The sequence below is a fragment of the Perca fluviatilis genome, chromosome 21 (genome assembly GCF_010015445.1).
Source record: "Perca fluviatilis chromosome 21, GENO_Pfluv_1.0, whole genome shotgun sequence".
Taxonomy (NCBI): Eukaryota; Metazoa; Chordata; class Actinopteri; order Perciformes; family Percidae; genus Perca; species Perca fluviatilis.
Window position 1 is genome coordinate 8,574,326 of NC_053132.1, and position 21,691 is coordinate 8,596,016.

The following is a 21,691-nucleotide window of genomic DNA, read 5'->3' on the forward strand; positions in this document are numbered from 1 at the left end:
GGGTGTCTTATGCAAGCAATACATATTTTTTTAAACTTTATACATTGAGGGAATGTTTTTACTCTTAATTTACTGTAAAGACAACATTAACTTATCTTTACAGTAAATTAAGAGTAAAAACATTCCCTCAATACATTACGTTTCAAAAAACAAAACATTTATGGCTTACATAGGACACCACCATTCACCACCAGAGAAACTGTTAATTTGTTTAATGTCTTCGCTACAGGACTTGCTATAGACCACAGTCACACACTTGTACATGAAAGCTAGCTGGATGGTACTATGCCTTACTGAAAAGTGATGTACATCCTGTTTGACAGCACATCAGTTCACTTTGTTCTCAGGCAATACTTCTCTAGTTATGTCCTTCAAAATAGACCTTCAACTGATGTGAGTTAAATAATAGGACAAGAGGAAATGTGGAGGACAATCTATGTTGTTCTTTGCCATGTGTGAAACAGCTGTATGAATGTGTTGTGGCCTTGTAGATAAATGAGCCCCCGTACAACATTTAGAAACCAAGACAGTGTGGGTAGATTCAAAACGAAAATGCTTTGTCTATACCTCACTGATAGGCTACTGTCTAATGTATCTATCAGGCCAGATGCAGAATGCAGGAAGCAACAACGTGTCCTGCATATAACCGTAGACAGTATATGCATATAACCCAACGGATGTGTTATTGGCCATGGAGGTTTGACATGATAGAGGTTTGACGGATGGGTCCTAATGCTAGTCGTGTTCTCTGACAGTCACAGCCACCTAAAGTTTGATATTAGGTATCCGCAGACTTTTCAAGGACTATAAGTGCAAAATTATATCATTCTTTGTTTGTGTGCATGTGTGTGTGTGTGTGTGTGTGTGTGTGTGTGTGTGTGTGTGTGTGTGTGTGTGTGTAGATGAGGATTTGGCAGTGAAATCTTCATCTTTCGTGCTGATATGAAGAATGATTGCTTATTTTTTGGGTTGGGTGTTTGACAATCTACATATTGACATTTTTAATTGTATTTTATGTACTCAAATACAATTGATTGATAGCTCGTGACAGGTTGTGATTAGCTCAATCAATCAATCAATCAATCAATTTGATTTGTCACGTGACATCGTCGTCACATCAGTGAAATGTTATGCCGTCAGCATCTTCAAAGTGTGCATGATTCATCATAAAGCAGAATGTGGCCGTCGGATCGGCACACGGAAAAAGAGAAATCCGGCTGAATGGCACCCTCCAGGATCCAGCCAAGTCTCGGCAAAAGGACGCAACAGAGCGAGACTGACGCAAACCACCCAGCTCTCCTCAGGCGCTTGCACACTGGCTAGCAGGATGCTGTAATATAATCACAACATATCACAGGACTAAAGTGAGCTATTGCATATTAAAAACAGGCATCAAGTATGACAAAGTTATAGTCACATGACATGTTATTACATTCTAATTATGTTCACAATGGGATAGGCCCTCCTGGGCTGGCTATGATGCCTGCACATTAACTGAGGCGGTTGCTAAGGAACGCAGCGCAGGTAAACTTAGCCTACAATAGCAGCTAGCACAGACTATATTTTGCGTAATGCACACAATAACACCCCAAACTAACCGATAACCAACAACTAACCGGTCGAGGCAGCGGTATAAAATTACTGTTTTTGTCAAAGGAGTCTGGTGGCTTTGAGAAGCGCTAGTTATAACGGCTTCAGTTTCCCCTCGAAGAGGGCTGTCTAACGGCAAGGTGAAGCTGTGAAAATATTCTAAATATAGTTTACACTTAAAGGGATACTTTGCCGATTTTAAACCAGCTCTGTGTCATGGCAGTGTGTGTGGGTGTGTGCAGAATGGTGCAGATCAACGGCCTTCCCTCCGTGGCACCAGCCAGCTATCAGTTAGTCTAAAGTTTTTTTTCTGAGAGCGCAGTGATACTTGTTGTGCGAAGGAATTCGAATCATAGACGCTGTGTACATTGTTATTAATCACGGCTATGAACTAATCAGATTATTTTAGCTACCCATTTTATACGAGAGGTGAAATAATACCCATCGCTCACTAAAACTGCTATGCATAATACATTATAGTAAATCATCGCCCACAGAATTCATACTAACGTACTGTAAATGACGGGCACTATGACCCGGCGGCTCACTCCTCCATGCAGCAGCACTCTGCCGCTGCGAGAGAAGGACCAGAAATCTGCAGTTCACAGAATGAAGAGATCAAAATGATGTTGCCTGTAAAAAGGGATTAAACGTAAGCAATCTGTAGCCAGCTGCGGTAGATCCGCGGCTCGTTACTGTTCTACTTTTCTGTGCAAATATTTTTCAATGACTAATGCAGTTATCTGTGAGGTTAAGGTTTGCATTGTTGTAACGGCAAGCCAGCTAATGACAGATGCATCGTGCTCACTTTCTCCGTTGCATTGGACGAGAATTGCAGCGGATGCAAGCAGGCCTTTAATACGATCTGTTGTTTTTGTTTCTCCCCATCTGCCGGTCTAGTCTGGGCGCCACCTCGCTTGGATCGGCTGCTGGTGGATGAGACAGATTTGCCACCGGGGGTTGAGAAAGGAGACATGCCGTCGCTGAGCATCCGTTGCGACGCTTGACTGACCATGATGAAGACCGAATCCACATCCAAGAGCACCGGCTCTGGCTCTACGCTCAGGAGCCCATCCCCGCACAGAAACGCGTACGAAGCGGGGATGCAGGCCCTGAAGCCCGTCAAAGACAATGCTGCGAACGGGGACATGCAGGAAGGCCCCCGAGGGCGCAGGTACGGCTCCAACGTGCACCGTATCAAAAACATGTTCCAGCAGATGCAGACCCTAACCCCCGCCGATGCGGAGTGTGAGGAAGGCGCCAGGAACGCCGACAAATCGGTGCGCCTCTCCCTCCCCAGAGCCGGGAGCCTGAACGAGAACGTGGACCACAGCGCGCTGCTGAAGCTGGGGTCCACCGTGTCCGAGCGCGTTAGCAAGTTCGATATCAGTAAACCAGAGAACGGGCATCCGCGGGCCTCGTCACCCAGCTACTCCAAGCTGCAGGAGACCCGCCGCATCTTCGAGCAGCAGCAGGAGAGGCAACAGCAGGAGAGGCAGCAGCAGGAGAGGCAGCAGCAGCAGGAAAAGTTGGCCACCACCAGGGTCCTGCTGAAGACAGACAAGGCCTCGGGCTTCCAGGATAGCAGGTTGGACGTGGTGTCCCGGTTCAACGGCAGCACCGAGTCTCTGGACAGCCTGGACACCAGCGATGCGGTGTCCCCAACAGTCAGCCAGCTCAGTGCTGTGTTTGAACGGGCAGCCGAGCTCCGGAACAACCTCCACCGCCTCTCCTCTACCCCACCGCTCCCTTCCCGGGGTGTAAGCGCCAAGGTGGGTGTGCTGAACTCCAAAATAATTACAAAAAGGGTTTGTGCCTTTGCAGCAGGCAACCCGGAGGAAGATATAAACAATCAAATGGGCCAAGAGGGGCCTCCAAGTGGCCCCAGGGGGAGGGCTACTCCTCCATCTGAAAGCATTAATGGGTGCCAAAGCGCCCTGAATACTGAACTTTACAGTACTTTAGGAGAGCCAAATGAGCAGAGAGAAAAGACAGTGTCAGATGCAGGCGTTGAGGTCAAATCTGAGGAACACTATGGGGCCAAGGGGCCTAACAGCACAACACTGCAAGGTGACATCCACATCTCTGTAGAGAATGGAGGAAGCGAGAAGGAAAGCTCCCCAAAGGGTGGTGAGATGGCCAAGGTTGCTGGGGAAGAGGAAGACAGGACTCTCAGAGACGACCAGTCGGGGCGTGACTCTGTGGATATCAGTACCTACAGCGCGGTGGGGGAGGACTTTGGAGGAAGCCAGGTGGATGAGGAGGAAGATGAGGGTGACGACCGCTACGAGCCCGAGTCCAGCTGTGCAGAAATTTCTGGGCTGCCTGTGGAGGAGGACCCGCCCCCCTCCAGGAAGATCCGCTTCAGCACAGAGCCCATCAAGGTGAGGGAAATGTGCAGTGGAAAAAAAACAACATGTAGAATGAATATTAAAAACCGTAGAACATGAAGGTGTTATCTTTCAGACTGTACCCCCAGAGCCTTGTTTAATTAGGCTGAGGTGCAGATTTCAGATTTCTGTCTATATTCTGGTTTGCGTTTTGATTTCTTTTTTCATCCTGTGTGTTGAGAGGCTTGTTCAACTTGACCTGAAAGCTTATCTACCGCGGTACAGTCAGCGCCACTGTCAGCTGTTTTAATGAACTCACTCAGCTTCTGCCGGTGTCAGAATGATGCTGACATTTTGATTTTACCCTGTTTCAACACGGGGCTTTGCACACTACTAACATCCCCTGCCCCTTCCACAGTAGCCAGTTGCTAATGGACGGTCCTGCATTCCTACTGTGCAGCTGACATGGGCCCCAAAGGATCTGTGATGTAGATACTTATCTGAAATGCAGTGGGAGCTGCTTCTGTAAATAATTGCTGGGGGGAGAAACAAAGAGGCCCGGATAATTAGTCCTGTTTTCTAAAGAAGTGGAGACTGCGCTGTGGCCAATGCAAGGTCAGCGGACAGTCTATGGGGAGCTGGGTGAGGAATGGAGTGCTTTTGTGTGTGCGTGTGAAAAAGAGAGGGAGGAAGTGAGAAGAGAGACTGTGATCTCCTCTTGGATCAGTGAGATGTGAGAGGAGGAGGCGGAGTTGATTTAAAGTGTCTCTCCGTGTCTGGGGGTGGTGTAATGATCTGGAGAAGAGCATCAGATTCTCTCCAGCTCAGTCTCGCTGCTCTACTCTGCCTTGAGGTCTGAGGAATACAGAGAACTCTGCCAGCTAATGCTGCCACTGACACTGTACATCACACACATCCCCTCACGCAGAAAGCCATTTCGGTGACTAAGGGCTCCTGTCCCATATCACGACCAGTCAAGTCGAAAGTTGCTCTTGCTCTCTCTTCTCATGGCTGCACATCGGCCAGTTGCCAAGAATTAGATGAGAAGATTGATACCACGGTCATATTTTTATGACAAATATGAAGCTACGGCCAACAGCCCAGTTAGCTTAGCTTAGCACAAAGACTCGAAACAGGGGGAAACAGCTAGCCTGGTTTCGTCCAAAAGGTAGAAAATCTGCCTATCATCAGCGCCTCTAAACTTTATAGTGCATTTCCTAAACTATTGAACTATTCCTTTTAATGTCTAACTAGCTTAACTAAGGTGACAGTAATGGTAAAGTGGTTCCACTGTGCGACAGTTGGCGGTGGTAGTGCTAGAAATGTAGCAATTTGCCAGAGAAGATTACTAGACGATGTAAACATGGATGTAAACAATGTAGGTTACAAAATATTGTATTGTATTTGTTTCACAAAGAGTTTAACCTGAGCCAGACCGACAACAAAAGATAGAAATCATATCACATCCATACAGGGATAGTTGTATACAGTTGTTAAAACATAATAAAATATATGACACACTGGTATCGCCGATATGCAAGTTCAGATATCGGAATCGGTATCGGGAAGCAAAATATGGTATCGGACCATCTCTACTAATTGTACGCAAATACCGACATATCTGTGGTAAGCCAATATTGGCTTTTAATATCCACCCTGGATGGAAGCATGCTGAAAATCCCATGAATCCCAAATAAATAATGCCTGAGTTTAGTATACCCATCATGCAAATGCAGGAGAAAAAAAAGATAAAAGCAGACTTTTCATTTCATTATTTTAACCTCATGATCGCAGGAGGAAGCATTGTATATGGCGTGATTAAGAAGTCATAACTTATAAGCTTTGATAAAAAGGCTGAATTTGGTTGTGACCCTGCAGCCATCATCAGAGAATAACCTCCTACTGAGTCCTTTCACACTGTATCAGTGTGGCCTTTGTTATGAAGATTGATGCAGGGGGTGGTTGAGAGTTAAGGGGGGGTAGGTCAAATGGGAGGGGCGTTATTATGCTGCTCAAAAGTCATGCGACTGTATAACTGCCAGCTCTTTAGTCCCGGTGTCAGTTGGTTTCTTTTCCAAACAGGAAGTGCCCATTTTTAGTGCATATTTCCCCTCTGTGCAACAATTCAGCTTGTTGTGGTTGTGGCAGTTGGATGTCTGGGCGCATGTCTTTTCTTTGTCCCCGTTTTACACTACACACTCCTGTCTGTGTGTCTGTGTTTCTGTGTGTCTATGTGTCTGTCTGTCTGTCTATCTGTCTGTCCTCTCACACTGGCAAAAATAGCAGAACTGCTCCGGGTAGAGTTCACACTAGACTCTTTGTTTGCTCCTCCTGACACTCTCTCCTCGCTCCTTCTTTTCTCCCTTTCGATCTTTGTCACCAGTCTCCTACTGCTAGTAAAAATAGCAGCATTGTTATCGTCGTAGACTTGCCTCGCTTTTCAGGGCCGCCTCTTTGTCGAACACAGGAAGCTGCCTCTCATGTCTTATTTGTTTTGGCTTCATTTTATATTGCTCTGAATCTATCCTGTAGTTCATGATGTAGCCTCCTGTGATTTTTAATTATTTATCCTATTGTTAGAGGAACATTTTTTCTATTTTTTTTTATTGAAAATAGCATACAATAAGATAATCTCCACTGGATTTGTGCCGTTCCCTCCAAACCAAAAATAATCAGATTTATTTTTTATGCACCGGAATCCCTTTGCTCACTCATCACCTAGCCTACTCTCTCACTTTTTTATCCCCCCATCACCCCACACACACACACACACACACACACACACACACACACACACACACACACACACACACACACACACACACACACACACACACACACACACACACACAGACACACACACGCTGCCTACGCACCTCTGAATAGACCTGCCAGCCTGCTCAAAGAACAGCTATGATTTTGTTTCGCACTGTATCATTAACACAAACAAACTGTTCTTGTATTGTAATAAACCAAGGGTGTTGAATTTGGACAAACATAGAAGGAGGAACTGCATTTTTAAGCAATTTTAACCACAAATTGCAAAATGGAGAGTGCCCAAAATGCAACCTTTAGTGGTTTTTGTGCACTGCTCAGGTCAGCCAACGAGGGATTGCCCAGGGAGAAGTAATACATCACCATATGTCAAGCTATCCTCAACCTGTCTATTACTTAGACTCAGCGGGGCTGCAGTATTTCATACAGTGCATTACTCACAGCCAGGAGGGGTGGGAGACCAGACGGATTATCAGCAAGGTCACTCTGCCCCACTTCCCAGTCCTGCAGTGGTGGTGGGTTGCAAGCTTTTACGTGATGTGCCCACACTCGCTCAGGTTACTGCCATTAGCCATGTTATGCAACGTCTCGCTCATGATGTCCAAGCGCTGTTTTATCTTGTCCAAAGTTACTGCCATCATCTTGTCAATCAGACACTTGTCCTACAGTGATCTGTAATGCTGCATCTGTTTGTATTCATCTTCCTTACATATTACTAGTTCTTTATTTAAGACAGGATAAGGCTGATGTTATATTATTATTGTAAACAAGTGAAAAGACCAAAGCCAACAACAATGTGTTAGTCTGACTCTCAAGACTTCTCCACCCTGTCTTTGGCACTCAGTCCCAAGCCCATTGAATAAATAACAACATAAATACAGTAATATGCAATATACCAAACTTATAAAACACCCTATATATAGTTACAGTATTTAGTTGCTGTATCCTTCCACATATTGTAGTGCTATTCAGTCCCCCGTTGCTGACCTTATTCTCATGCTGCCGTGTCTCTTCCCGGGGTCAGCGCTAAGCCTAAACATGACTGCGGACCAAAGGCTGGCCTGCCAAAACAGACAGGCTCTGGTGCCACGCAACCGTTACTATGACAAACCTACGATATCCATTTTATTGGCTGGAGGAGAGTGGTCCAGGGCGATGGCAGCCAGGAACACATCCTTATTTTCTGTCTGCATGTTACACATCTGGGATCTGGATTAACCCTCAATTTTAGAAGGATTTAGAAGCAATTACCTGCCACTTCTGGGCATGTTTAACCTGTGGTGGTTGGGAATGCAATTAATAGCGGTGTAATTAAACTGTTAAGAGGGGAAGTGCTTGTTTTGGTCTGCATGTGCTTTACTTTGACAGCTTGATAAAGCATCACACAAGCATTCTGACCCCAAGAATCTTGGATTAATTGCAGCAATGAGGCGCCAGATCTCACATTATGCATGGTAATCACTTTAAGCATTTAAAGTAGAAATGGAGAATGGCACTTCACGGCTCACATTCCCGAAACCAGTTGAAATAATAGCAAGCATACTTTGAGTAATAAAAATGATGGAAAGTTGGGTGCTACAGACTGTGGAGAGACAGAGTGGAAACACGCTATTTCTGTTGTGAAAAACCAATGGCACCACCTCCACACATCCTATTGGCTGAACCCAAAATTAGATCTGTTTTTGGAGAGTGAAGAGGGAAAGAAACACAGCAGTTGTCATGCTGCTGCGGGCAGTGGGGGAGGGGGGCGGTGGTGGGGGGGTTGGTACTGACTCGCTAGTTAAACCACCACAGTGTTACCCAATCGTATTGCAGCCAGAGGGCCATCAAGATGGAACCACACTGCAGGAGAGCCTCCAGAGCCGTTTTGTAATTTAGCCATTTCTCTGTCACGACATTGTAAAATGGAGCTGTGACTTACTGGTTATTTGTAATACCGTCTACTGTACCAAGTGGATGCTCTGTCCGTATAGACACACACAATCTATTAGCTGGTGAGTGGCTCTAGCTAGCTGCCCACAGAGATTTTGTAGGACATCCCAGACGGCTGGTAGCAGAGGGAGGGATGGAGGGGGGGGGGGTTTCCTGGCCATCTGTTAGCTTCTCTGACCTACTATCTGCCACAACTGGAACAGCGTCCTTCTTCAGCCTTGCCCACCCCCATCTCCATGCCTTTTAATCCCAATGTTTGTCTTCTAAAGATAGCCACCTCACCGTTCAAAGAGTTCATCTACTACTCTACACACAGTACAGTAGGCTACTTAGGTAAAGGTTTGGGTCAAAGGTTGCATTGTGCAGGATCCCATTAGTTGGCCTGGCCTTGTGTGGGATCATGGCACAGAATGGGGGAGAGGGAGGAAGTGAAAGTGTGAATTCAGTGTCAGTGAGGGCTCGATGAAGCCTGATCTGCATCATGACACCCATCCTAAACTTGCCCAAGGCTGCAGGTCACGACGTACATCCAATCATGGCTGTGTTTTTTCTTTTTCCAGTGCCACGTAAAACGCTGCTGAACCTCCTCGTTTGATCTTCCACAGCATTGTGGGCGTAAAATGAGGGAACCACAAGCCACCAGCTGTGGCCTCTTGATCTTTAAACTCAAGGAGTGAAGCAGTGCCACGTGAGAGCGTCACTGTAGGCACTGTTGTTGTTTTGTGCTCTGTTACTTAGGATGCAAACAGTGCATTTTGTGCATCTGTAATCCACATTCTGCTAATCCCTCTAAATACGAAGGTAACCTAAATCAAAAGCCATTAGACTTCAGTGCTGCTCCCAATGCTATCTGTCATCTGCAGTACAGTTAGGTTCGATTTGATCACTTAATTCATAGTGTGAACTAAAATCAGTACTGCTGCAGCTAATTGTTATTTGCATTATAGATGAATCTGTCAATTCCTTTTTTGATCAAACGTTCAGTCAATAAAGTGCCACAAGATAAGGGTAAAAAGACCATCATTTCTCAGATCCCACGTCTTCAAATTGCTTTTGTCTGATCAATAGTTGCTTGATTATTAAATAAAAAAACAAGTGGACATATCAAAATTGTTCTTTATTTATTTAATTGAAGGGAATCCATTAAAAGAATAGTTTGACCCCAGCCAAACTCTAAAGCAGCATGTAATCGTCATCGGCCTCGTCATCACTTGTGTGAACACACAGTGATGGTGGTGATTTGGCTATAAGGCGATAACATTTTAAACCCTATTCTTATTGGTGAGTAAGGCTTAAAAGTAGAAGCAGAGGCTTGTACAGCGTCCACTGATGCATGAAAATACAATGATACTGAATAAATCTGCAAGGAGGGGCTGCTTACATTTCAAAGGCGCTGTCAAAACTGACAGGCTTTTTACTGTGTGGGGTTGCCAGGGAGACGGGGCCCATATGACTAAAGAGTTAGCACTGAAGCCACGAGATGCTACTTTGTAACACAGATGGACAAACTAAACAGCAGAGAAAGAGAAGTGAGAGAAAGTAAACAAAGACTCAACAAAAAGTGTTAAAAGTGTGGCAGCAGGGGGAACAAATGATTGTGGAAGAAACAAGTTGAGAAATCTGACCAAATAAACGAAAGAATGTGTGAAGAGAGAAGGTCCAGCACTGAATTAAGTGTGGCTATTGGAGCATGCAAGGTGGTGCATGCATAATCACCGTGGAAGACTGAGAGTGAGGCTTTTAAAGATTGTGTGTGTGTGTGTGTGTGTGTGTGTGTGTGTGTGTGTGTGTGTGTGTGTGTGCGCAGCAGCTGCAGAAGGCCTCCATTAGCATGCTGGAGGTGGTTATGTAAACTGTCATGCTGGTAGACCAGGGTGAATGTGGGAAAGAGAGGCCTCTGTCTTCAGTGGTTGTGATTGATTTTCCCTCCAGTGTGTTTGATACACATTACCGCTGTGAAATGATACAGCTCGACGGCCTTGAGGAAATGCTGCGACTGTCTCAGTTGAAGTGGTCGATACATTTGAATTGCATTACGTCTGCATTAACAGTGGTGGTCAGTTTTTATGAAAACCATGTATCCAGCTTGTCTATCTCAGCTGCGTACTGTTCATCTCCTCCACGTCTGAACTTTGGTGATAAGCTGCAGTAAGTACACAATACAAAGCCGTGATGAGTTCTTGAAAATTAAAATTGTTCCCATAAAAAAAAAGAAAATGCCTCAAACCGATGAATTGATTATCAAAATAGTTGGCAATTAATTTAATAGTTGATAACAAACCGATTAGTCGATTCATCTTTGCACCACTAGTGTTCAACATATCCATTTTTACATTTGTATTAAAACAGATACATATTTCAGGAATTAAAATGAATACTGGATTTGAATGAATGGATTTAAAATATGAACAGATGTTCCAAAAAACACTTTGAATCACCTATTGTGAAGTCACAAGCCACTCTCTTTCACAAGTGATTCAACATTCACCACGCTCCCCAGGGTGCACAGTGTTTTCTGTTTTCAGTAGCAGTTACTATATTTGGAGTACATGCAAGAAGAACTGGGAAGTAGCACGAAACAGCGATAAGCCGCCATGACTGTTAAGAAAAGAAAGGAAAGGGTCATCTACAGACTTCAGGTAGCAGAAAATCCAAGGAGAAGTGCTACCAAAGGGCTAACACTGATTGACCTTTGGACAGTGCAAAAAAAACACATTTTGGGAAGTGTGCCTATTCGCTTTCTTGCCGAGAGTTAAATAAGAAAGTTGATACCACTGTTGTGTCTGTACGCTGAATATAAAGCTACAGCCAGGATACAGTTAGCTTAGCTTAGCACAAAGACTGGAAACGGGGAAACCGCTAGCCTGGCTCCATCCAAACATAAAACCACAAATTGTTGCCTTCACACTTGAGTTTTGAGCGAATTACCAAGATTTAAAGTGTTAATTATTTATGTTTAGAGGTGCTGGTAGGCAGGTGTTATATCTTTGGACAGAAGCTAGCTGTTTCAGACTCTGCAAAAAAGCAAAAAAGCCAAATTCTTTCTTTAAAAAAAAAACTAGCATCTCAAATTAGGGCTGCACAATTAATTGCAATTTGATCGAAATCACAATATGAACTAGTCCATATTGCATATATAGAAATATGTGTCAAACCATTCTGAATGAAGTATTGTGGTGCTGCAGAGCCGTCCCGGCCTACACATCCTATCCTACAGACTAAAGAAAACATCTTTGTTTGGTGCAGATCCTCGCAAAAATCACACTATAATCATTTACATTTTTTTTTTATTTTAATAATTTTCAATGAAAATTAGAAAACTAACACAAAAATGATCATTCCCTCCAATATCGGGAATCATATCGCAATCGCAATATCAGTTAAAATAAACGCAATTGGAAAATGTCCTTATATCAGGCAGCCCTATCTCAAATCCCCCCTTTTCAAGAAAATCTGAAAAAAACTATGGATAATTACAAATACAGTACAAAACTTTATGCTACCTTCCACAGTCTTGAACAAAGAGGTTTTACGTGTTTGTGATCTCAGTCTGATCGAGGGTCTCTGTCTCCTCCTGCAGGTGTTTGCCACTTACCCCAACGAGGACTACGACAGGCGTAATGAAGACGTGGATCCAATGGCAGCGTCTGCTGAGTACGAGCTGGAGAAGAGGGTGGAGAGGCTGGACCTGTTCCCCGCGGAGCTGGAGAAAGGTACAGAACATTACGGAGTTACCTAAGAAGCCTGCCATCTGGAGTATTTGAATAATTCTAAGCATTTATTGGAACCTGATTGGGGTGGTTTGCAAGAAATTGGGAATGAAAATGAGTATAAGAAACATTCAAAGAAAAGTATTTGAAAATGTATTTTGGTATATGTGATTAACCTCCCACTGGACAGTTCGATTTGTCCTTTCTGTCTCTCTTTGAAGCCAAAAGAAAAAAAAAACTTTACTACTTATGTAAAAAGGTCTTCAGTGTTCACCGACTGCCTTCTGCCAACCACCCTGTTTCCCCCAGTGAGCCACACTTCCCTCAACATCCCTTCAACATTATGGTGCATTAATATATTTATAGAATACTATATTTAGAATTTTGTACATGGCAGGTTACGCAGGATACCATATGTGACCATTTTCTGTATTAATGATGCGCTGATGTGTTTACCGTCAAATGAATGACAAATGAATGCAATACTTCAGCACATCACACCTCAGGCAGGATGTTATCACTTATTCTGATCTCACTTTCAAGTCACATATGAGGAAGCTAACTGAAATAGGGTTTTCTCCTCGAGATTCAAATAACTTGTGCATGCTTTTATTACAACCATAAATCAATTACAGCAACATACAGAATCATTCGAGACCCTGCAAATACTCTAGAAATCTTTTCATGGAGTTGCTCCTGACTCTGCGGTTGATGTGCTGCATGTCCCTGGTAGACCCCCTCATAGCCACAGACTCTCTGCTGCTCACTGTACCAAACAAAATCAGACAAAGACCCGCGGTAAAGCTGGCTTCTGCAGTTTAAGAGCCAAACCCTGGAACAGATTCTCCCGCTGGATCAGAGAACAGCAATGTCAAAGCTAAAAAGTCACCTTTTTAGCTTTGCTTATAACTAAAACCTGTTATTAGTTCACTGCTATGTACACTTTTGCTTCATTGCTTTCTGCATTTAATAAGGTTAACTGTCTGCTCTTTCTTTCAAATTTTTTTTTGTGGTACCACTACTCTCACTCCTAATTAAGCATTTATAACACTGAAGGATAAACACATACTCAGTGAACATATAGTAAAACCTAGTCCTAATAATTTAAATATGTCTTCATAGGGGAAGTTATAATTGTTGACAAACACTGTACATTAACAAACAGTTAAAATATGTATTTATATATTTATAGCTGTGTACAACTACATTAAGCGTGGTATAATCCATTTATTAAATGTTTTTCTACTGCTGGTAAATGATAAATTGGGGGATTTAAAGTTAAGTGTTACCAAAAAATCTTGAGATACTTGTATTATTATGCGGTCTATAAATTGTAACTACAAGATCAATTTATTAGGTATTTTGAGTTATAATAGATGATCTCTGAAAGGTCCCGTGTGGAGTTTCTGACCACTAGCAGCACTATGGAGCCATGTTTTTACGAGTGGGTCCCTGTTTTGTTTGTATCGTGCACATGCACGAGGACGCGCATGCATGTGTGCATCACGCAGACAATGCGATACACATTCCTGCTGCCCGTTTCATGCTATCACACTGACTGACAGTTGGTGGCAGTAGTGTGCAAATAAATGCAGTAATGTACCAACAAAAGCAGGGAAGAAGACGACTGCCCGCAAGCAAGCATGGATGTAAACAACGCAATGTCCTGTTTGTTTACAAGAAAACTCCACAGAGGACCTTTCATTTGGATCACACCTGTGGTGAAGGGAAAGGGCCAAGCACTGCTCTGTTTTTACTTCCCCACCCAAATGTATCCAGATGGTTAACCGGACATCTTTCAGTCACAAGCTCACTTCTTTGAAATTAGTCCACAGCCGCAAATTATTACCAAAAATGTCATTCACAAGAGTGACGACATGAACATGGAATCAAAGACATGTTTTCCACCCACAGAGAGTGGTAACAGCGCCACAGTCCACGAGCTCCAATGCTTCACTCACAAAGACATGACAGCATAACACATCAAAACTGACCAAAAGCTGTTAAACATGGATTACAGTAACGGTATGGTAACAGCTGGTCTGGTATTTGGCTTTCAGATGGCGAGGGCCTGGGCATCAGTATCATCGGGATGGGTGCAGGGGCTGACATGGGCCTGGAGAAACTGGGCATCTTTGTGAAGACAGTCACGGATGGTGGAGCAGCACACAGGGATGGCAGGTATGTTCATTACTGTTCAATTCACTTAGGATTATTCTTTATCTGGTAAAGACACATGGCAAAAAAATAAGGCATTTGATTTGTAAACCACGTGCCAACCTGGGGTTAGTAGTTGTAGTTTTATTTTTTTCCAGGAGTGGATGCTTCATTGTCGTCTTTCTTTCGGATTCCTGGCAACTGCAGATAGGTCTTGCTGCCAAAAACGAGGGCTTATAAATGGAGTGTGGTTTGTGTGTGCCTTAGTATAAAGACCACAGATGAGCTATTACTGTGAATCCTAAACCTCTTAACTGCCTCCTCCAGGATCCAGGTGAACGATCTGATTGTGGAGGTGGACGGGACCAGTTTGGTGGGAGTCACCCAGAACTTTGCCGCCTCGGTACTCAGGAACACCTCAGGAACTGTCAAGTAAGAGTTACTTTTGGATAGCGATGATTTTATTGCAATTGCTTTGATGTCGAGAAACACAAATCATCCGACACCAGTGTAGTGTTTTTTTAGCCACAGGAGCGGGATGGAAATGTCGGTCGGCCAGTTGGTCCAGCACTATAGTCTTCGAATGAAATATCTCAACAACCATTGGCTGGATTGCATTGACCACGCACTCCATACATCATCTAATGCCATCATTAGATCCAAATTTGAATTCAATTTTATTTATAGCCCAAATCATAACACGTTATTACAGGACACTTTACAGATAGAGAGGGTCTAGACCAGACTAATTTACAGAGACCCAACAATTCCCCCAAGAGCATGCATTTGGTGCAACAGTGGCAAGGAAAAACTTCCTTTTAACAGGCAAAAAACCTCAGACAGAACCGGGCTCTTGGTGGGCGGCCATCTGCCTCAACCAGTTGGGGGTAAGAGGGGGATTAAAATGTCCAGTACTTATATTTGTGACTAAAAATACCTGCAAAACTTAAGACGTTCCTACGAGCCTCAGCTGTACTTAGTGTTTAGTGCTAATTAGCAAATGCTCACATGCTGGGGATCATTACATTACTGCTAAACACCAACATGTTAGCATGTTAGCAAGCTGATATTGGTATTTATCTCATAGCACTGCTGTGATCTTAGTTCATTCATTTTTACAGTAGCAATCCAGGACATAAGTCTTGTTACACTTTGACATCTGCATTCTTGCTTGAAGACATGGTTTCCTCTTGATATATACGCACTGCCAGTCTTACACGCAGGACTGACTTCTACCACATCCTGCCCATTCAGCTCACCAGACTGCTGATTTATATCTCAAGTCTCACAGGGTCATGATTATACCCTTCAGTGTTGAAAAGCTCCTTTCCGAGACATCCTGAACGCGGTCCAAAGATTCCACACCAGAACCACAGAAAACACAGTTATCAGGAACAAATACACTTGGCATCTAAAGTAGAGTTTTGAAATGCCAGAGGGATATTTGTAGCCGAGCTCTTTGGCGTTTTGGTGGAGCGGACCGTTCCCTGTGCACTCCTTTTGTCATCTAAACTCATTCATAATTCAGGGTTTAGTGGTCAGCGCTGTATGGGTGATTGTTAGTGTTGTGTGACTTGTGAAGATCAGAGACCTCCATAGATAGCTCATCCATTATGGATGTGCTGCAGTGATGGCGAAGGGCACTAGAGCTATCAGACCTATTCATAAAAATTGTCAGGCGGACAATAGACGGGGGCAGGAAGTACGTTTGTGAACATTTAATTATCCGTTAGTGGCGAAGAAATTGAACGGCTGCAGCGGCTGGCTTAATAACTGGCTTCATCGTGATTCAGTGTTGTTTTTTTTGTCTTGCTCGCTGTTTACACGGTGGCTTTAATTGGTCAGAGATTGGAGAGAGATTTGCGAGCCTCAATCAGGAAACATATAGTCTCTAAAATGAGCTTTACAATGAGCTTAAGGAGAGGCAGAGATGAGGGTTTGGGTTTAATCATAGAAGAGGCCAACTCCATAGAGACTGCCTTTGTTCAGCTCTAAACAGGAAGACATTTTCTGACCTCAGAGAGCCAGCACATTCCTTACTACATTAATACATTACAATATAGCAACTGGAGAGGGCTGTAAGAAGTCTATTATATATGAAAAACACTTTCTTGGTCCTTGTGGAGCCAGTGTCCGTGCGCCTTAGTAGTCAGGAGTAAAATAAATAAATAAATAAAAAAGGACTGTCATGTAATATTTAGCATGCAGTATCACACCATATCAGACAAGGGGCTATTTCAGTTCAGCTCAGCTAGCCACTTTCAAAATGTCAGAGTTGTTCAATCCTGACTGAGCTGGACTGCTGATTGTCAAAACACAGGTTTGTGATTGGGCGAGAAAAGCCGGGAGAACAGAGCGAAGTGGCCCAGCTCATCCAGCAGACCCTGGAGCAAGAACGCTGGCAGAGGGAGATGATGGAGCAGCGCTACAACCAGTACATGGACGAACAAGAGGTTAGTCCTACATGCTCAGGGCTCATTTTTTAAGACCCTCTGAAACAAGGAGTACTGGTGTAGGATCCTGACAAAACTGCTGGCCTTGTCGTTCTTGACTCAGTGGTGGTGCATTGTCTGCACATGCACGGTGCAGAAGTCACTGTGCAATGCTTACTAATCACTTTCCTTCCCCCTTTGTCCACTTGCATGCACACACACACACACACACACACACACACACACACACACACACACACACACACACACACACACACACACACACACACACACACACACACACACACACACACACACACACACACACACACACACACACACATTTAGAGAGGATCAATTCCAAAAAATAATATCTGAATGCATTTATCACCATTTAAAGCCTTCAAGTTATCAACAGACGCGTCACTAAATAGCTTTAAATTGTATGTCAACTTTTCAACCTGCTCAGGCACAAAAATACCTCCTTAAAAATGAAAAACAAGTCTCTTTCTGTTGCAATAATTCGTCATCTCTGTATGTCCTTGTTTCCACTTTAGGATTATGAAATGCATCCCATCATGAAGAGAAGTGACTCTCTCTGGTGTGGCTGTGTTGTGTGTGTGTGCTTCTGGCAGGATGCCACACTGTTCAGACTGATCAAACGATAAGCTCAGCTCCAAAATGGGGACAAATCTGAATCTCAGATTTGGTGGCCTCGGATGGCCTTTGCTTTGTTAATCTCATGTGTCTCAGATGTTCTCTCCGTTTTATTTTTACATAAACAGAGCATGTACTCAAAAACTGCCTGCAGTTACATTATAACAACAGAGAGGAAGTTACTCCATTCATGCAAGGGTGATGGTGGGTGGTTCCTGAAAAGCTTAGGTTGTATAATAAAGTATAGTATGCACTTTGGAGTTTTGCACCATCTAGTGGCTGTTTGGTGTCACAGCACAGAAACATGTTTTTAGAGACACCATTTAAGGACCTTTTCCTGTTTTATGTAACATTTTATTCAAATATTCAACAACAAATGAACGATTTGTCTTCCCAAAATCCAGCTGTCTCTATCTGATACTGGTTTGTAATTTGAATAACCACACATGATATAAGATAAGATAAGATAACATTGTCTCTTATAGGAGAAATTCGTCTTGGGCAGTCAAGAGAACAGAAATGGCGACGCATTGCACATAAACACACAATAAACACACAGTAAACATGCATAAAACATAAGCATACATTATCTCATCCCAGTGCATTCAAGAAACATTCGATAAACCTCACACAAGACCCCCCCTACCTTCCCCCACACTCACAGGAGAAAAAGAACCCACTGCACCTCCCCCCCCAACTCCCCCCCGTTGCATTGAATTCTACCCAGATTGCACATTTCCCATTAAATCATGCTGCGATCAATAACTTGTGTTGCACAATGCCGTGTCGAAATTAAAATATTGCACCAGTGCCTTACCAGATAGAAGTCCTGCTGCTGCTGCAACATCTGGACTCAACTGGAAATACATCAAATAGGGAAGCAAGTTGTGACTTTAAAGGGTCTGTTCATCCCTCCATAATTTGGGTGAACTGGCCTTTTAAACTTAGAATAATTTCTGTCTGTGAATGTGTTCCTGACCTGGACCTCGTCCCTGCAGGGTGGCGAATACGGCACAGACGAGGAAGAGGACGAGGACGAGGAGGTCAGTCCGCCGTATCCCAGTGCCATCGAGGTGTTTGACTTGGCCGAGAACGAGGACATGTCGCCTCTGGAGACGGACCCCGAGAAACTGGCACATAAATACAAAGAGGTGAGAAATGAACTCCGTAATTGGAGCGCTTCCTGTGTAATCACATCTTACTTCCCATAGTGTGCCTAATATTAACACATGTATTTAAAATGGTCATCTCTCTTTGCTATAAAGCTCCAAATAAAGCATGCTGTGACTCAGGCTGAGATCCAACAGCTGAAAAGAAAGGTACATTCTTAAATTACGTTCCTTTAAATAATAGTTTGTCATAATCCTATAGGAAGAAAACAAGCATGGATTATTTTAAGGATCAGAGTTTACATAAGCGTGTCAATGAAATGGATCTTCACCTGTTTTTCCAGCTGCACCACGCCGAGCAGGAGAAGCAGCGCTGGCGCATGGATAAGGCCCAGCTGGAACAGACCCTGCAGGAAAACAAGGAGCGTATGGAGAAGCTAGAGGGTTACTGGATGGAGGCTCAGAGCCTGTGCCAGGCAGTGGACGAGCACCTGAAGGAGACACAGTCCCAGTATCAGGCCCTGGAGCGCAAGTACAGCAAAGCCAAACGCCTGATCAAGGAGTATCAGCAGAAGTAAGACAGCAGGACTACGTAGAACTAAAATAGTTGTGTGATTTATTACATCTGAGTGTAACAGTCTGACACTGTAATCGACTTCCTTTAACAGGGAGATTGAGTACCTGAAGAAGGAGACTCAGCGTTGTGCACAAGTTGGAGCTGAGGCCTCTCTTCTCAAAGAGGAGTCAGGACAACTTCAAGAGCAGGTATTGGGGGGGGGTGACCTAGAAACAAGGAATTTTAGTATAGTTTAGTCCATGCAGGCTTTGTACTAAAAGAAGTAGCCTTGAAACTGTGTTTGTCCCATTATAAGGCAGTGGTTTGCAGTGTTTTCGACATTAAGGAGTTTGTTGATGGCGCTCTCCAATTTTAGTCGCAAAGAAACTTTTAATTGGTTTGTTAGTTGCAGTTTGAGGCTGTGCTGTTTTTTTACAGCACTCATGAGAACAATTTGGCTCAAAAGTGCTTCAGTGGATCTTGTGACCTGTATACAAACCATTAAATATATTTCAATGACGTAAAAAGCTCTAGCTGTTCGTTGTTGAAAGCCCAACGTGACTCACACTGCAGCATGTGGGTGATATTTAAATGAAATGTAAAAGCATGGTTTGCCAACAATTTGAAAAACATATTTTGGTTACGCTTTACTTGAAGGTAAATAGTGACATGACACTGTCATGAATGTGTCATAAATATTATAAACATGTCATAAACGTTTGCGACGTAACGCTTCTTTTAGTAAGTGTCATTCGGTTTTTGTCATCACAAGTTAGGGTTAGATTTGGGGTTAGGCTTCATGTGTCATGTCACTCTTATGTAGATACAGTACCTTCAAGTAAAGTGTTACCCATATTTTAATGGATTCAGACTTTTGACCCATGCTGTATAAATTGTTTACATGCTGTAACACACCACCGCCACATAATTAAACATAACATTACATAAACGTTGCATTTTTTTCTCCCTTCTCTAGGTGGCTGACCTGGAGTGCAGAGTGGAAGAGCTGAAATCTGAACCTTTATAAAAGCCTTTTGCCCGTTAGGTATATCTCAGAAAGCATAACTTCACTCGATGGAGACGATAAGTGTTATTGTACTTCCAATGACCTGCAGGGTATTTCTCGTCACCACCTTGAGCTTGGTTTCCGGTTGCATACTGTATATGTGTCCTCAGGCTTAGTATTTCAGCCACTTAACCCTTTTAACCATGTTTTTCCGTTATGGGTACACAAAGAACGGTTTTATCATCACAAATATAGACTCTGTTGAGCTCTAGATCTATTGCTCCATTTTCATTTTCAGTATATAATCTTAATTTGTGGTTTTGTGACAGATCGAGCTGTTGCTTTTAATTGCCAAAACACAAAACAAATTCCTTTCTTTTGCCTAGTTTTGTGACCTTCTTTTCTGTTTGTACAGATGTGTTACTGTGTGGTTAAACAATCAAGTTTGGTTTGTAAAAAATTTTAATATGTGTATAACATTAACATAATATAAACTAATGAGATTGAGGGTTGTTGTATATTTTATGTGATGAAGATGTGTACATTGGATGGAGATTGCACTGAAGAAGACATCAACAAGGTGCTTCACTGGAACGGAGGAATAAATGGGAACAATGTTTGAGGTGTCTTTGAAATTGTACAAACAGTAACCCAACCTTCATAGGGGTCCTATCACTATACCTTGAGAACCACCTGCTGCCTACCTTTCAGAAGGGTTTGTGTATTTTTTACACATTAAGACTCAAATGAGCGTCCAATCCTCTGGTTTCAACCCTACTTTCAAAAAAAAAAAAAAAAAAAAAAGAAAAAGGACCACAGAAACAAGCCTCCACAACTGCTGTGCCACAAATGAAAATGGATCTCTTTCTCCCCTCAAAATGGATGTTGTTAAGGACTTTGTGTAACTGGTATTAGTTAGGACTACTGATATAAGAAACATTACTGGACTGGGATGTTAAATAAGCCGTTACCAGCAGCAAAAGTTATAGATTTAAAAAGCTTGTGTCTCGAACCAGCAGATGCACTTGACACTACTGTGTGTAGCACATGGAAAACACTGCCAGGTTTATACCTGTTTCAATTTACGCACAGTTTGAAATGAAATGAGTCTACTTGTGTCAACTGTCATACCAGTATGTTTGTATAGTTCAGGTAAGACTGAAATATTTTAATTTTACTTAATATTTATAATATAGTCAAGGTGGAAATATGAGCTAACAAGGACAAAAACTGACAAACGCAATGCAAAAAGCAATGTTCAATGGACAGTCATACTGTGTTATTAGAAAAAAGTAGATCATGATGACTACGAAAACAAAATTAAGATTAATGAATTGAAAAAAACAGGCATGTTATGAGTATTTTCATAATATTAAGGCGTGTACAGTGCACATGCTTTGCATTGTATGTTTTGTGGAATAAATGGTCAACAGTGAT

General features: G+C 43.0%; 1 protein-coding gene and 1 long non-coding RNA gene across 2 annotated transcripts; one reads left to right on the forward strand and one right to left on the reverse strand.

Moving 5' to 3' along the window:
- Positions 1–130: 130 nt before the first annotated feature.
- Positions 131–2,501, reverse strand: LOC120551065. The gene is made up of 3 exons (XR_005637819.1): positions 2,399–2,501; positions 2,105–2,185; positions 131–1,330 (listed from the first exon to the last, which is right to left on the reverse strand). It is a non-coding gene; the product is annotated as an uncharacterized LOC120551065 (long non-coding RNA).
- Positions 2,337–21,690, forward strand: LOC120551063 (neurabin-2-like). The gene is made up of 10 exons (XM_039788206.1): positions 2,337–3,974; positions 12,208–12,340; positions 14,398–14,518; positions 14,822–14,926; positions 16,815–16,947; positions 18,582–18,734; positions 18,849–18,902; positions 19,037–19,266; positions 19,361–19,457; positions 20,225–21,690. Exons 1-10 carry the CDS (start codon positions 2,604–2,606, stop codon positions 20,273–20,275), a joined length of 2,448 nt encoding a protein of 815 aa, XP_039644140.1. The 5' UTR covers positions 2,337–2,603; the 3' UTR covers positions 20,276–21,690.
- Position 21,691: the final 1 nt, after the last annotated feature.

Bases quoted from the DNA above. Each gene is read 5' to 3' on its own strand.
- LOC120551063 (XM_039788206.1), top strand. From the start codon at position 2,604: ATGATGAAGACCGAATCCACATCCAAGAGCACCGGCTCTGGCTCTACG. The intron at 12,341-14,397 runs GTACAGAACATT...TTTGGCTTTCAG, and splicing joins CCCCGCGGAGCTGGAGAAAG to ATGGCGAGGGCCTGGGCATC. The intron at 14,519-14,821 runs GTATGTTCATTA...TGCCTCCTCCAG, and splicing joins GCAGCACACAGGGATGGCAG to GATCCAGGTGAACGATCTGA.